This window comes from Zalophus californianus, chromosome 1 (genome assembly GCF_009762305.2).
Source record: "Zalophus californianus isolate mZalCal1 chromosome 1, mZalCal1.pri.v2, whole genome shotgun sequence".
Classification (NCBI taxonomy): Eukaryota; Metazoa; Chordata; class Mammalia; order Carnivora; family Otariidae; genus Zalophus; species Zalophus californianus.
The window spans coordinates 84,033,471-84,049,324 of record NC_045595.1 but is presented as its reverse complement, the minus strand read 5'-3'; the positions used below and the strand labels follow the sequence as shown (position 1 = coordinate 84,049,324).

The 15,854-nt window shown below is 37.4% G+C and overlaps 1 protein-coding gene across 7 annotated transcripts in view; it reads right to left on the bottom strand.

Moving 5' to 3' along the window:
• Positions 1-583: 583 nt before the first annotated feature.
• Positions 584-15,854, bottom strand: part of SATB1 (SATB homeobox 1) — a 98,762-nt gene continuing 83,491 nt past the window's right edge. For 5 of the 7 annotated variants that reach the window (XM_027584547.2, XM_027584548.2, XM_027584550.2 and 2 more), the window contains 3 exons: positions 4,710-4,913; positions 4,044-4,139; positions 584-2,320 (listed from right to left, as the gene is read on the bottom strand). In XM_027584547.2, coding sequence (XP_027440348.1) covers positions 1,817-2,320; positions 4,044-4,139; positions 4,710-4,913 — 804 coding nt within the window. In that variant the 3' untranslated portion in view covers positions 584-1,816. The remainder of the gene's footprint in view (positions 2,321-4,043; positions 4,140-4,709; positions 4,914-15,854) is intronic. The other 2 variants (XM_027584551.2, XM_027584552.2) reach the window with 2 other exon arrangements.

The window sequence follows — 15,854 nt, the reverse complement described above, 5'->3', positions numbered from 1 at the left end:
TTTTATGTTGCAAGAATTTTGAAGATGGTGTTTAAATCCCAGGTGTGTTATTCTTATTTTCTTCATTTAGTTCTCATAGTTATGACATACACAACCAAATGAGCTGTTATTATTTCTTATATTCCATTTATAACTTAAAAAAATACATTGCTTACTAAGAGGATTTTATACAGAAGGTCCATTTTTTCCCTACTTAATGTTACTGTTAAAGGCCTTTAAAATATTTATACATTACCTTAAAAAAAGTGTTGCCATAACTAAATATTGTGATATAAATGCAGATGAATTCACTCTAAGCACAAATTCCTAGAGACTAGATTTATGTTTTTGTTGGCAGGTCTTCTATCCTACTATCTCTGTTTATTAGGCAAAATGTTAACCCCAAACAGGTCATGGTCTTCACTGTTAAAATTAAAAAATGAGCACGTGTTTGTGATTTAAATTTACAGTGTTTCTAGTGACTTTTCAATTGCTCTTTTTAAAATCAGTAAAATATCAAGAAAATATTAACATGCACCTAACTGAGGGCCATCTTTGACTCTTTAAAGTTACTTCACATAAGCAGACAAACCCTACCATGTCATACCATACAAACAATTTTAATTGTGTAGTTACAGTCAATAACCACTCCTAATCAGAACATTTCTGCATAAAGAAAATTGTGATACACTTATAAAAACAGCCAGCTGTAACAAAATAGCTGGTGTTTTCATAGCCATAAACTCATAAAAAAGAAATACACCTTTATACAGAAATTTTATACAGATGTAGCTTTAAAATTGATTGTAAACCAAAGGAAGACACATTGCAAACATCAATTATTTTCACATTAATTGCATAATTTTCTAAGGTGATCTATTAGTTTTATTTACCTAAGCTTATTTGCATGATAGTAAAAATTGCATACAACAATAAGAGTGAAGCTTATAGTATGAATTGCTTGGATAACATAGAGCACTTTTTATAGGCAACTGTGTAAAGCACATTTTCTCTATTTAAAACTTTTAAGACACTTTGTTTTACTGCCCATCAAAATACATTTATAAATAGAAAAGAATCAGTATGGTAACAAGAGAAGCAATATTACATTTAACGGAAACTTCCAAAAAATTAATTACAACATGATGCTGCAGGATCTACAAATAAATAATGAGGACTAAATTGTGTTTCACATTTTCTTTTCATTTTTTAAAAAATCATGTAACAATGAGAATGAAAAAAATTACAGTGAACTTTTATTTCCAAAATAAAAACAAATTTGAATTACGGCAGTGCCATATAATACAAGGCATTTGTTGGCATATGTCATCTTTAAACTGCATTCCACAGTCTATAGTTCTTTTGTAACATACAATAGAGTAACAAACTCTTTTTTTTTTCTTTTTTTAAAATAAGGGGCGCGTTTCCAAAGATCAGTGTGGAGTGTTACAGAAATAATTAAAGGAAGGAAATAATAATCACAGAAGTTATAATGCTTGTTTGAGGCTCCAGAATAATAATTTCTTTAAAAAAAAAAATCACTGGTATCATGCTTACGGGGTACACAACTTGATGTGTCCCGTGAACACAAATTTTAATTCTTAATACCAAACAATCCTCGATGCTTCACCTGGGGCTGCCCAGCAGTTTGTAAAACAGAGTAAAACATTTAGTGCAGTCTGTATTATCCTTTCTCAACTTTCCTGTTTGTGCAAGTTTCTGAAGATTCATTGGCCAAACAATGAACAACAAAGGTTTTCTGAGAGAATACAAGGTGGACTTCTCATTTCATTAGTAAATACCAGTGGCACTGTTGAATGAAAATAATACTTTGATCTCAGTCTTTCAAGTCAGTGTTAATGTCCGTGTTTCCTTCCACTGACAGCTCTTCTTCTAGCTTCACCGAGAAAAGGGTGTTAGCATTTTTGTCTTGGACACTCTCTTCCAAATCCTTAAGCAACTCCTCTTCTTTGTACTCGGCCACATCCACCTCTAGGCCGGAGTTGTCCTTCAGTTTGCCGTGGTGCTTGAGATAATACCGCTGGTTCTGAAAGAACTTGATGATGGTGTACTTGGGCAGGTCAAGTTGCGCGGACAGAGTCTGGATGGCCTCTTCGTCCGGGTACAGGCCTACGTCTTGGATGAAACTCTGGAGGATGCCCAGGGCTTCCACGGAAATTTTCGTCCGCGGCCGGGTCTTCTGCCGGTTCTCGTCCTCGGCCTCGGCGGGCGAGGCCACGGTGGGCTGCCGAGGGGGGAGCCGGGGCCCGGCGGGCTGCTGCGCCTGCGCCTGCGGCGGTGGCGGCGCCGGCTGCTGCTGCGCCTGCGCCTGCGGCTGCTGCTGCAAAGAAACAAGCGGACAGTCAGAGCGCTGTCTTCTTACCGCGTGGCGGGCAAAGCCGGCTAGAAGGAGGCGACAGGGGGCTGGGAATCCCACCTGTAGCTTCTCCCACCTGGAGCTCCTCCGAGGGGGACAAAGATCCAGGACGCAAAGGGAGGCCAGCCAGACGGCCCACGGCATCCGGGAAAGAAGTCAAAATGGTAAGAACCAGGGAGGGGAGGCACGACTAGGGTTTTGGCGGGAGGGGGGGTGTGTGGCTACTGGGCTTCCTTATCAGAGGTCAGTGGAGCCTCCCTACCCTTCATTTTCAGTCTCGCTCACGGAAGTGAAAGCTCAGCGCGCTGAAAATGTGAGCCGTGGACTTCACCAAGATACGCATCAGAAGGCGAAGACAGCAAAGCAAATTATGATGTAAATAATTAACAAAGATTTAAAATGAAGATTGAGGAGTAAGGATTTCAAAGGCATTTTCGAAAAGAGTGCTACAGAGCCCTGGGAGAAAGAAACCTGTGTTTTGCCCCATTTCATCCATGGCTAAAGCATGGAGCAAGAATAGAAAGTCTTATTTAAACTCCAAATAAAATGGATAAACGCCTGCTCTTCTTCAGCAGTATCCCTTAAGACTCCAAAGGATTTTTGAGATTCTCACGTTTGTGAATTTCCTACCAGTCAGTTCCGATTTAATACACACACAATTTCTTACCAAATTGCACTAGGCTGACACTGCAACTCTCTTTTTTCCTTACCGAAAAATAAAAGTTTGATCCACCGTACAACGGCTAGCAAATTGTTTTGTCTATAGTAAACTCATGTGATTAGGATTTAAATTTAGTGTATACAGACACGTTTTCGTAATTAGTGTCTGTATATGTGCTGTAATTTCCATACACAATTATACATAACAAATGTGTGACACATGCACATACTGTATACTCTATATATCCATAATTCTTATCATCAAAGCAAATCAACCTGAGTAAGCGGCAAAATATTAGAGCGTTTATACTGTGCCTAAGCATTTCCTTTTATCCCCCTAAGAAACAATTTTATTAAAAACAATTTACATCTTCAAACAAGTACTATTTTTATTACTATACATATACCTGTCTTTTTTTTTTTGTTTTTGCTAAACAGTAAGTTTTTCAGGCTTTCATGATTATTTTAGTGTTTGATATCCTAAGGGATTCTCTTTTCCAATTTATCTTTAATACACACTCAAGGACTTTTTTTTTTTTTCTTAGTGGATGGATAACTCTATTTTTAGCTAGATAAATATATACATTCCCCACCCACACTCACAGCAATACCAAGAAATAATGCAGGTGATTCAACAAAGACAGTAGAATTTTAGGACTCTGGAAGGCAATGGCATTTTCTCTTAAAGGGAAAAGCTAAAAACATCCCCTTAGATTTAACAGAAATAGGTTCTACAGACCCAGTTCATTCAACACGCTTCCTTAGAAATCAAGGCCATAGGGCACCAACAAACTACCTGGTCCCAGAGCTTTCCAATCTAGATTCATAGGGGAGGTCCCTCAGTGGACGAATGGAGACAAGCCCCATGACAGAACCCGCTAAGCACAAGGCTGAATCTGCTGGCACAGTGGTCTTCGGCCACCACCATGGTTAGTATGTCCTCTGCAAGTCTGAAAATTCTGACCAAGGGAGCAGGTCTTTACACCACCCCCTCTCTTGCTGGCATAGGTAACTTGTGCCCGCTCACCTGGGGAGCAGCACCGAGCCATGGTGCAGGGGTCAGCAGGCCTGGTAAGAAAACGCCTCTAGACTCTCCTTTCCCAAGGCTGGTGGGAGAGGGGCTCTAAAGGAAAGACAAACAGACATGACTCACCCCTAACCTGTGTTCTGTGAGGGTGTGGGGAGACAGCGACAAGGTGAAGGAAGGGCCAAGAAGTCAGAAACAAGATTCCAATTAGGTTTCCCTCCCCTCCTCTCTTTGGACAGTATCCAAGGTAGAAAGTTCTGATCGTACAAACCTCCTCTACAGAAACGGCAGTACTGGTAGTCATTAAAAAATAGGTGGTATTTTTTAAATGGACTTTTAAAAAACAAAAACAAAAAACAAAATTTGAGCTCTCACACAAAAAACCACCCAATTCTAACAAAGACGCACTTGCCAAACCAGAAGTATAAACAAAGGGGGTTCCTGGCATTTTGTGGGTGGGGAAGTGAGGGAGAAGGAACACAATACACATGTTGGAAAAAGTGTGCTAATTTTCCTTTTATTCCCATGAGCAAGATGGCAGTGTATTGTTATCTCTTGCTAAAGCCTATGTTTAGACTGGCGGGAAGAAGAGAAACGCTAATTTCCCTGCTAAGTTTAAAGCTCTATTTACTTAGTGCTATATTGAGTTGGCCAAGGTAAACGAACCTGAATCTGCTCTGCTGGAACATGGATAATGTGGGGCGGCCTGTCGCCATGGTGATGCACCGCGTTGCTCTCCTGTTCATAAATGGCATCACGTTCTGGCTGAGGAAGACTGAGGAACCTTCGGATCATGGAGAGGTTCTCCCACAGAGTCCTGTTTTCTGGAGAAGGATCTTCTTTCCAGCGTAACAGCTCACACAACCACCCCTTAGAGACAAGGGCATAATAGGTCAGTTATGCCTGTGGGGAGCTGATATTTTCCATTAAGAGCTAAAAAGAAAAGACCCTGTGAAGTTAACTTTTTTCCATATGCTCAAAAACACTCCAATCTGCTTAAAAAATGTTTTTAACCTGTTAAGAGAGAATAGCTGTGGCTGTCAAGGAGGCAGGCTCTGTTTCTAATAAATGTTCAGATTTGCATCTTAAAGGAAGGTCACGTTTTTTATGATTCCAAGGGCAAGACACATTTACCACAGACTTCGCAATATGTGAAATAGGAGAAAAGCAAAGCTGAACGTGCTTCTTGTCTTGCCCAGCTTTCTTGTCTGATGAGCAGCCATCTGAGATCCTGAAGGTATTTAAGAAGAGATAGGACAGATTTTTAAAATAATTTGTTTCCTAAAAGGATTCCCAAAGTTTATGGTTTTTGTATTAGGAAGGAAACGACGTGTAAATATATGTGTGTGCGTGTGTGTGTGTGAGACAGAGAAAAGACACGTGCAGTAGAGTGAGCAAAAATGTCATCCAGTGTAAAGCCTAATGATCAAAATGGGCGTTAGAAGACTTCTCCGAGAAACAACTTTCCAAAAGGACATCTCGGAGCCTGTTTTTTTCTGCTCATTGCAGTGCACGAAATATGATTCACCAGACAAGAATTTTAATAGATTTCCTGAGCTGAGAGAGAAGGAAATGTCCAATGAATGCCAAAACCTGAACCTCTCTGATGACTCCCTTAAGGCCCCATTTTTGATCCTCAGATTATCAAGAACTGAGTCGTCCAAGAGGGTACATCGTCTAACATTTTCTAATCCTCACGCCAAACGTTCTTCATCTTGGCTGCCGTGATGGACACTAGGCAATGGGGTGGAGAGTAAGAGGGAGCCTGTCCCACCCAGACCCCCTTTGCCAAGCAAGGCAACCACCTCCAGCTGCCGTGCTGCCTGCTAAAGGCTCACAGCCATACTCTTCTCCGGAGCAAAGTTTGGAGATGACTGGACAATTACTCCATGTCCTCACTGACCCCCTCACACCCTGGGGTGGCCAGTGATTGGCTTACCCCGTGGTACAATGTCCCTGCCCTCTTCCCTCAAAGTGACAACTCACTCAACCCTTCAATTTTCTCTCTGGAGATGGCCCTCCTCCCATCAGTACAGACTACCTGAGACCATATTCTTACTGGACCCCTTCCTCTTCCCTATCCTCCCTCACTCCTTTCGGGTCCTTCACCAAATCATACACACCCGATTCCCTGTCTTAGACCCTGCTTTAGGGACTTGACCTAAGATGAAGGGATTTCTTGGAAATGCCAAGTAAATTAGTTGGACGGGAGTGGAAGGAGCACAGTTTATTATCTGATTTTAGAACTAGCCAAGGAGAGGTTTTGTGTGTGTGTGTGTGTGTGTGTGTGTGTGTGTGTGTGTGTGTGTTGTTGCGATTGTTTGGGGTGAGACCAGAGAATGGTATGACTTTTCTTCCCTTCTTCCCAAACTGAACCATTGGAGAAAATTCTCCTTCCCCTTCCAACTGCAATATACGGTGAAAAGAAATAAGGCCCATTCTTCCCCAGATGGCCTATTTGAGAGAATTTAAAAGAAAAGCTGGAGAGCTGATAACATCAGCTTCCCAAGGCCCACCTACTAACCAGCCAAGGGTGAGTGACTGTTGCTAAACCTCATGAGATCTACTAATTTTTCTGAGACATTTGTTTTTCTACTCAGCAGGTCTTGTAATTAAACAAACACGTACAAGGGGACGGTCATGCAATCATGCACTCATTCAATGCCACTGAATGCGTAATTCAAGGCTAAGGGAGCAGGCAGTAAATTGAAGATTTACCTGAGAGAATATTAGTTAAAAAAAAATAATAATTGTGATTAGAATGTCACCGAATATGCTTCTTTTCTAACCATGGCAATTCTGTTTATTTCCAGAAAAATATGATGTGTCACATTTTAGCTCTATTTATATGAGTATATTAACTCTCAAACTGTATTTGAGTAGTTAAAGTATTTGAGACCCACTTGCATATGATGCCCTGGAGATGTTTATTTAGCTCTTATTGGCAAATATTTGCTATCTGGATTGAGCCATGAAAACATTTTATATTTTCCTACATCTCAGCTATTTCTTTACACTTTATCTCTAAGTTTTGATGCTGTGCAGGTTTTAGATCTACATCTTCCTGCAGGCTTGAATATTAACTATGGTTAAGATGACTCTCCTCCCCCCAGCTGAAGAATGGAGACCCATTCTTCAGCTACAGCAATTGACAGGCCCCCATGCCTAAACAGAGCAAATTGCTACAATTCTATTTACCTTTCCAGATGTTAGCAGATTCATAAAAAAACAGAACAGAAAAGTTGGGGGGGGGCAGTTTTTTTGTACTTAGTTACTACTGTATACTATTGCAATAAGTGCTAAACATTGGATATCTAAGATTTTTTTTAAAGAAATAAACGCTTGTAACTAAAAATTGCTAAAAGTTAAATTAAGAACAATTCACGTAAGAAAAGCTTCTTGAAGAGAGCTGAAAAACGCCAATAATTTTTCCAATCCTTTAGAAACTTTTTAAAGTAACAGATCAGTTAGCACTCGGATATATGTGAAAAAACATGTGGATCACAGATGTTCTTTGGAAAAGAAAATCATTAGTTCTTTTAAAATGGCTAATAATGATGGCTAATTCCTAAACAATCACACTCATGCTGGTTTAACAAATATTTCAGAAAAGGAGCCCTGACTCATTCAACAAATATTTTGCTCATATTGTCACTTCTGTGTCTCTATACTTATGAGATGGATCCTTATTTTTATTAATTGCCCATGACTAACATAACATTTCCAGTAGTTTGCTATTAACCTCTGCCCTTAAATAATACTTCTAATTCCTTATCTAAAAATAATTTGATGAATTATAAGTTTGAAGCATGTCTCTGCTAGCCTTTCAAGAGACATGATGATTTTAAGGGACTGAAATCAGATGCTTCTTAGAAAAATATTTAACGGTGCAGCTGGGAACTGTTAGTTCTACAAGGGTATTCCAAAAAGAAAAAAAAAAGGGGGAGTGCTTTTCTTGATGTGTGTATCTCTGAAAAAATAATGGAAAACAGACATTTTAACACGCTAGTTCTTTGTCAGCAGAGACACTGGCTCATTCCCAATTTATGCTGGCAAAAATAAGATCAATTCATTCTAATACTATTTAAATACCTTGGAATATTCTGACTACCTCAAATCCTATCAATTGAGACTCTATTAATGATGACAGTAATCTGATCTATGTTTTGCACAAAGTGACTAAAAAAGCCAAATGCTTTCTAATTCCCCAGTACCTTTTTCTAGGTCACTTTTTCGTAAGTGATATTGTTAGAGCAAATAAACTTGGTAAGACAATGAACATGTCAGAATATTGTAATATCTGACAAATAATGATGATTCCCCTAAGTACTGTATTGGTTTTTAAATGATAAATGTATAGATTTACTTGGTAGAGGAGAGACAAGAAATGAAATGCAGTACTTTGTTGCAAAATGTGAACGTAATTACATTTTTAAGAGCGGTCTCTGGGACTTGAAATATTGTAAGACCATAGACAGGAGTAGTGAGCTGCTTCCCAAATTAAATTAGATCACGACTGTTCTGTACAGTAGAAAAGACAGGAGAGTAACAGCCTTAAAATAATGAGACTGATCCATTCTCAGAAAACTAAAATGGTACAAGGAACAACCTAAACTTTAAATGTAGTAAATTTGCCAAGCAACATTACACTGCATATAAAGAGGGCAAAATATAAACAGTAGCCACATGTAAATAAATTAGTAAAACTTTCAGGATGTTACTACTTTTCAAACTGACGAAGTTTAATTTGACACCTTCTGTTCTAAACCCTTTGTTTCTATTCAAAATCACGCCTTGAGCTGTTGCTATCAATCACAGCGCTCCCCCTATTACTTAAAAAAACTGGCATGAACCCTGAATAAGCTGAAAATGCCATGCAGATGAATTCTGAGATAATATGTTCAAACCTGTTATATACAACACAAATCCTGTAAAGTTATGTATTGTAAACCTACATTTATTGAGAACTAAAAGTCTTAAATCCATCTGCCACAAAGGAAATACTGTTATGTACTTTATAGTAACCAAGAACCATCTGCAAATGTCTTGCTACCGTAAGCAAGAAAATGGTGCAGAAGATGCTAAACCTAAGACTGCATGAAATAAATAACATTCGTTTGACTGGTTTCGGTGAGGAATCTATTAAAAAAAAAAAAGTAAGATGGGGGGGGAAGGAAAGAGAGAAAATGCAGAATGACTGCCAAACCAGTACTGAAAAAAAGCAAAACAAACTCAATGACAACACAATGGCAATTTATTATGGTCCATGAAACACATGACTGTATGCTCATTTTAAAGGAAAAATTAGCAGTTCTAAACTCAATATTCTAATGATGTGCTTTACTGACAGAATCTTGTTGTACCACATTTAAATAAAAATCCTGGCACCTTCATCTCTCAGCTGCTAATTTCCAACCAAACTCAATCCTTGATTTCTACTCCACTCTTTTTAGAACAATTAATTCAAGTCAATTCACTTTGAACATTTTAACAGAGAAGGGGTGTGCAATGATTTTAATTGAGGCAGAGAAGTAACCTCCTTTCCTGAATGAATTTATTGTACCTCTACAGCCTCACGCATGTAAAAAAGAGAACCCTTCCAAGAGCTCGTTCTGTGACAAAGCTGGGAGTACATAACACAACTAGCTTTCCAGCGGAAAAGAAGCTTTAGTATTCTCTGAGAAAAAAAAAAGTCATTTCATACAATATACAGATATGTATCTCTTACTGTTATGTACATATACATTTTAAACCCAAGAGCTATAAAAAAAAAAAAAGAGAAAGAAAGAAAATGACAATTCTTGCTGCAACGAAGAAGGAAAAATACATTTTAAGAAACGGAAGGATAATTTGAGTTCTAAAAAGCAAAACATTTTATAGTCTGTATTTATTTCCCCTCACCCTCATCTTTTATGTGTTATTTGCAGGAGTATTTTGTTCCAATCTCTGGGGCATATAGTATAATAATATATGATATTAAAAGAAATCAATCTAAATAGGGAGGTATTTGATACAAACATTTTAGTGGAAAGCATGAATTACATTTTAGCAAGTAGTAGGAACAAGGATTAAGTACATAATCCATTAAATAGTACTTCCAACACAAAAAATTCAGTATTGTAGACTAAACTACACCAGGCATTTTGAATGAGTACATTTTCAACAACAACTAACTATAAAGCTAGCAATTTATCATTCAGCAAATAATTTTCTACTTTTAAAAGAATCCGTAAGTGTTACTTATGCTAATGAAGACAGTTTTTAATCTGCCCACAAACATGTTAATAGAGGGCAATTTTTTTTTTATTTACAAAGCTGTCGGCACTCGTGGGTGATTTCATATCAATGTTCCAAAAGCTGGGGGAAAAATGGGTTCTAATTGTCAGAGTTGCAGAATCTTTCACCTTTAGCATGAAGGTTTAAAGATATCACAAAGATGCAAAGTGACCAGTGATGTTTTAAGCCACCCCTTTAACATCCCAGAAGCGTCCCATTTTCACACTTTTTATGTTTTTAACACACGCTGCCTCAAATACAGTCTTAACACACGAACTTCTCTGGGGGCCCGAATGCAGAGACACACAAGGCCTCATGGAGGGGATCACCCCAGCTTCCAGGTTTGAGGCCTGGATGCTTCACGTACCAACTTCGACCCTCTTTTTCAAGAACAATCATCACACTTCAAACTGAGAAACAGAACAGTGGCAAAGCAGTACTGAAACCATTTTTAAATTATTTACTAGGTTAAGAGGGTGAAATGATACTTTAAATACATCAAATTTCATCGTCTAGGCCATTTTTTGGTGGCAAAGTGGTATTGATCTTTCCAAATGCTTAAAATTAACTATTTTCCAGAAGGTCATTATTTGATTAAAGGCATTAAAGTTGAGGGCAAGAAGCGATGCACTTTTTCTTCTTCCCCATTCAAATCATCATATAATTTAATAAAAACCATCCCATCATGTCCTGTAATAAAAACACTTATCTTAAGATACTGTTCTTTACCTAACATATTAACCTTTAAATGTTATGAAGTTCTTCAGAAGAAAAACCTTTGCTAAAGCAGATTATTCTATAACATAATGAGAGGCCCCCACCATTAACATTAATAAAGATACATGTTCTCTTCTATGGAATTAGTAGGAAATACATTAATCTTTCTCCCCAGTTTAATAACATCTACTTTGTGTACAGTGAAGAGAATCTCAGCAGGTGCTGTGAGTAACTTTTCCTGCTAAGTTAACAGTGGTCTTATTAAAAGAAAACATGGGAAATAAGTTTGAACAGAGTCGTACCAATAAATTTTCATGCTAAAAGTAGCACATTACACCCATTTTATTTAAAGATGGGTTTTAAAAAGAAACAGGGTTGTGAGTTCAACTTTCATGCTGGGTGTGGAGCCTACTTAAAAAGAAACATATTTAAATAGGATATTTGTGTGTGTGTGTGTGTGTGTGTGTGTGTGTGTGTGTGTGTGTGTGTGTGTGTGTGTGTGTGTATTCCCCAAATATATTTATTTTCAAGGCATGGTTTCTGATACTTGTATTTACTGAAAAGAAAAAAACCAGTCATGATATTTAAAAATTATTATGATTTTTACACTTCTCTTTCCAGGTTATATAAGGAACTTAATATCTTAGCCAAAAATCTGTGGGTTTCCATATTGTGGAAATAGGACAGACAACGGCTACCCATAAATTTCTCATGAGTCCATTTTTGCTACTTTGTCTTTAAGAGGTTAAACACATCTAGCAGAGTTTCTGGAGGTTTCTTTTTTTTTTTTTTTTCCTGGATGTCTGTGTTCATACAATCTGAGGAAAAGCTCCCATTAAAATTTAGTGAATTTTGAATAATCAGAATCATTTGGTAAATAATTTTTATTATGCAATTTTGCTTAAAATTTAAGCAAGTAAAAAAATGAAAGTGGTTTTTTTGTGCTCCCCTCTTTTCTACCTTCTTAAAAGCCACTGACTTTATGGCACACATAAATATAGTGTTTTTTCTTTTGCTACAGATTGTTTGATCCATAATAAGATTATCAGATGACAATCTGGCCAGAGTAGATAAAAACAGTTAAACACTTAAAAAGGTTGTTGGGAAGGAGATCTTACAGTTTAAAGAATATTTTCAGGAGAGAGAATCTGAGTAGGGAAAAAGAGGAGGAATGAAAAGAAAAGCATGAAACTGTAGATAAACTAGCAAGAAAATAATCTTTAATTTGAAACAGAATTTCCAAAGAAAGGCTGAATTTTCCTTTAAAAACATTAGATTTGGAAGATATCTAACTTAAAAGTTTAATTTTTCTTATACTTCATAAACTAAGCTTCTTTCAAGATAGTTTCTTCAAAGCTTAAATGAAACAAACAAAAAATCTGGCTTACATGCCTGATGCTTGAATATGGGCTTGGTAAAAAGAATTTTTTGTTTCAGTGATATGATTTGACTCCTGTTTAACATTTACACACACTGTGCCTTAATATCTTAAATTTTTTTAAAAGATCTATCCATTTATTTTAGAGAGAGAGAAAGAGAGCACGTGTGCTTGAGCAGTGGGGAAGGGGCAGAGGGAGAGAGAGAGAATCCAGCTGAGCACAGAGCCTGATGCAGGGCTCAATCCCAGGACCCTGAGGTCATGACCCAAGCCGAAACCAAGAGTCAGATGCTCAACCAACAGAGAGCCACGCAGGCACTCTAATATCTTACTTAAGTTTTTATTCTCTCCTCATTCTCCATAGTTAGTGTCGTTAAAAAACAGAAAACAAGAAAAAAAAAACTCAAGAAAAAAAAAAACAGAAAACTCAGTACTCCCAAGGTTCATCCATTTTAGCCTTGTTTCTATCATAAGGAATCATCTTCTCCTTTCCACCTGTCCACCAATGCCTGGTCAGTCTGGGACCCTTCTTCTTTGAGTTATGCTCTTAGACACCAAACATTCTTTTTAATTACTTCCGATGGACAATTATTTCGATTTCTGAACAAAGAAACTTTTAAGTAATCATTCCTTTTCTTAACTCAGGGTAAAAAGTACACCAATGATGACTAGAGCTTCAGTGAAGAATGAGAGAACCAGTGCTATCGTATAGAGTTGTGATGCCTACAAGAAGCAAATAAATATGATGTTTAATTTAGCCTATGGAACTTCCTGACAGATAAATTACAAGTGTAACTAAGCTTTCTTGAATCCCCCAAGCCATCCCTGAGATGCCCTTGGAAAAAAGATGCTGGGATGAAAATCACTGCTCTGGTCTTCTGTTTTCAAAGTGCCAAAGTTATCTTAGCTACTCAAAATGACCTTCGAAGGCTTCCTATTATAGAGAAAATGCTCACACTCCCTAGAGGTGCCCTGAAGGCCGCTCCCAATTGCATTCATGTCCTAATTCACTGGACTATTTATTAGCTGTTGCCCAGCATTTCCCCACATTCTATTCTCCATTCTTCATACTAACAGGAAACCCCTTTCTCCTTTTTCCTGCCCATCCAAATACTAACTCTCCTTCAAGTCATGCTCAAGCACCTAAGTATATCGATAAAGGGTTATATCCCATATAGGAGTTTATGTACATGAACTTGAGCAAATTACCATTTTGAGCCTCAGATCCTCCTCTACAAAGAACAGACAGTATTAATCTTGCAGGATTGTGGCTGGTACAAATGAAATAGAACACATTCAGCCCCGTGCCTGGCTGATATTTACAAAAAGGTCTGATGAAATTAATTGAAAGTACTTGCCTTAAAATGGCTCACAGTATAATTGGGAAGCATTCAAAAATAACTACCAGTTAAAGACAGTGCATGATAAAGGTCAATGATGGACAAACACCAAGTGGGATCCAAGTGGCGAGGAAGAAGAGATGGGCTGAGTGGTCAAGGAAGTCTTTACTGATTTAAAGTGATACTGGCTTGACTTTGAAAAATGGGCAGTATTTAAAATGGGGTGGATAATGAAAAAAAGAGGGAGATGAATTAGTGATATACCAAGAAAAATAGGTAGTCGAGTACTTTTTGAACTGACTATGCCCACCATTCTTTTGCTATAACTCTTTACCGTATTGGACTTTCTTGAGAATACTTAATTCCTGGGACCTCACCTCCTATACATATTGTACTTCTAAGATCCATTTGTTAAGAAAGCCTGGGTTTTAATTTGAATTCCTATTCTACTACTTACTAGTCCTGGTCAGGTTATTGAAATGCTCTAGACCTCAATTTTCTCCTCTATAAAATGGGGGTAATTTTACCACTATTCATAGGGTTTGTGACAATTCATGCAAGGGGATCGGCACACAGTAACATTATGATGAATGTCATTACTATTATTATTGTTGTTGTCATTATCACAAAGATAATCCAAAGGAATTTGACTATCTAGAGAGTTAATGAAAAGAAATCAGTTATCATGTCCTAACTTGAACCCACTATCTTCCTCCTACAGACTAGGTTCTTCTCCGATGTAGTTTAACTCAATTAATAGCATCACCACCCACCCAGTCACCTGAGCTGAAAGGCTGTTATTTGAAGTATAAATTGGTATAATCTTACTGAAAGGCAATGTGGAAATGTTGAATATAGAAATGTCTAGTAATCACCTTCAAAACACAAAAGGCTTTTTGATCCAGTAATTCTACTTTTGAGAACTGATCCTAAATAAATGATAATTAAAGATGTACACAAATATTTAACTATAATAATGTTCATGTTAGCATTATCTGTGATAGCAAAAGGAGAATATAACTTAAATATGTCTCAGTAGGGAATTAAAAGGTACGTATAGTATCTGAATAAATGTAAGACATATACATGTACACACATACATGTGTGTATACATACATAAACGTGTGTGTGTGTGTATAAAGAACATAAATCAGGCTATCTTTTGTTAATTAGGATTATGGGTATTTTATGTTTTTATTCTTGCATTTTTTAATTTTTCTATAGTAGCTGTTTTTAATAAAAAAATAGCAAACAGCTTCAATTAAAAATCTGATTTTTCGTGTCTGTTTGCTTTATAAGAGAACAATCATGAATTCCTGCCAATTCTACTCCTTCAGAATGTTCCTTGAATTGGTTCCTTATTTTCCATTCCTACTGCTCTGGTTCAGGCCCTCAGCATTTCTTCCATGAACTAACGCTGATGGGTTTCTTTAATCCAGGCCTCCCCCATCTCAACTGAATTACATTTACCATAAACAAACGTCCACACAAATAGCCCTTTGAATGGCATCCTCTTCACTTTCCTTCACCCAAAGGGCCTAGACAGGCCCCGAGGCTCACACTTCAATGAGTAAGTGTAAAAATGAAGCAAAGGATTCCCTGTTAACACTGAAGTGGCAGTAAGTTCGGGGAGAGAGAAAGGTATAAAAACTGCACAATCTGGACCCTTTAGTTAGGGGCAAGGAACTGTACACATCTCGTTATTCCTGAGGATATCATGTATTGTAGCAAAGTCCAACAACTTGCATTTATAATGATGTTGCATTTCAAAAAATAAGATTCCAACTGAGCTCAGCTTACTAGGTTTAAGGAGGCAGGGAAGCACTATTAAAGGCTTCAGTCAAAAGCAAATACATCGATTGTTTAAAGAAGCTTAATGGGAAACTTCACTTTTCCCCAACCCCTCAATCCAAATAAATATGTGCTCTTATACGGCAATGTTACGAAGCAAATCTCTTAACATGTTGCCTCCTAAAGTCACTAATAAAATTTTACAGTATTTATTTTTCTATTCAAAATTGTGAAGATCATCAAGAAAAAAATGTTGCTGAATCTCCACATATGCCATGTGCTAAGAAAATAAAAAGAACTATAAAAATT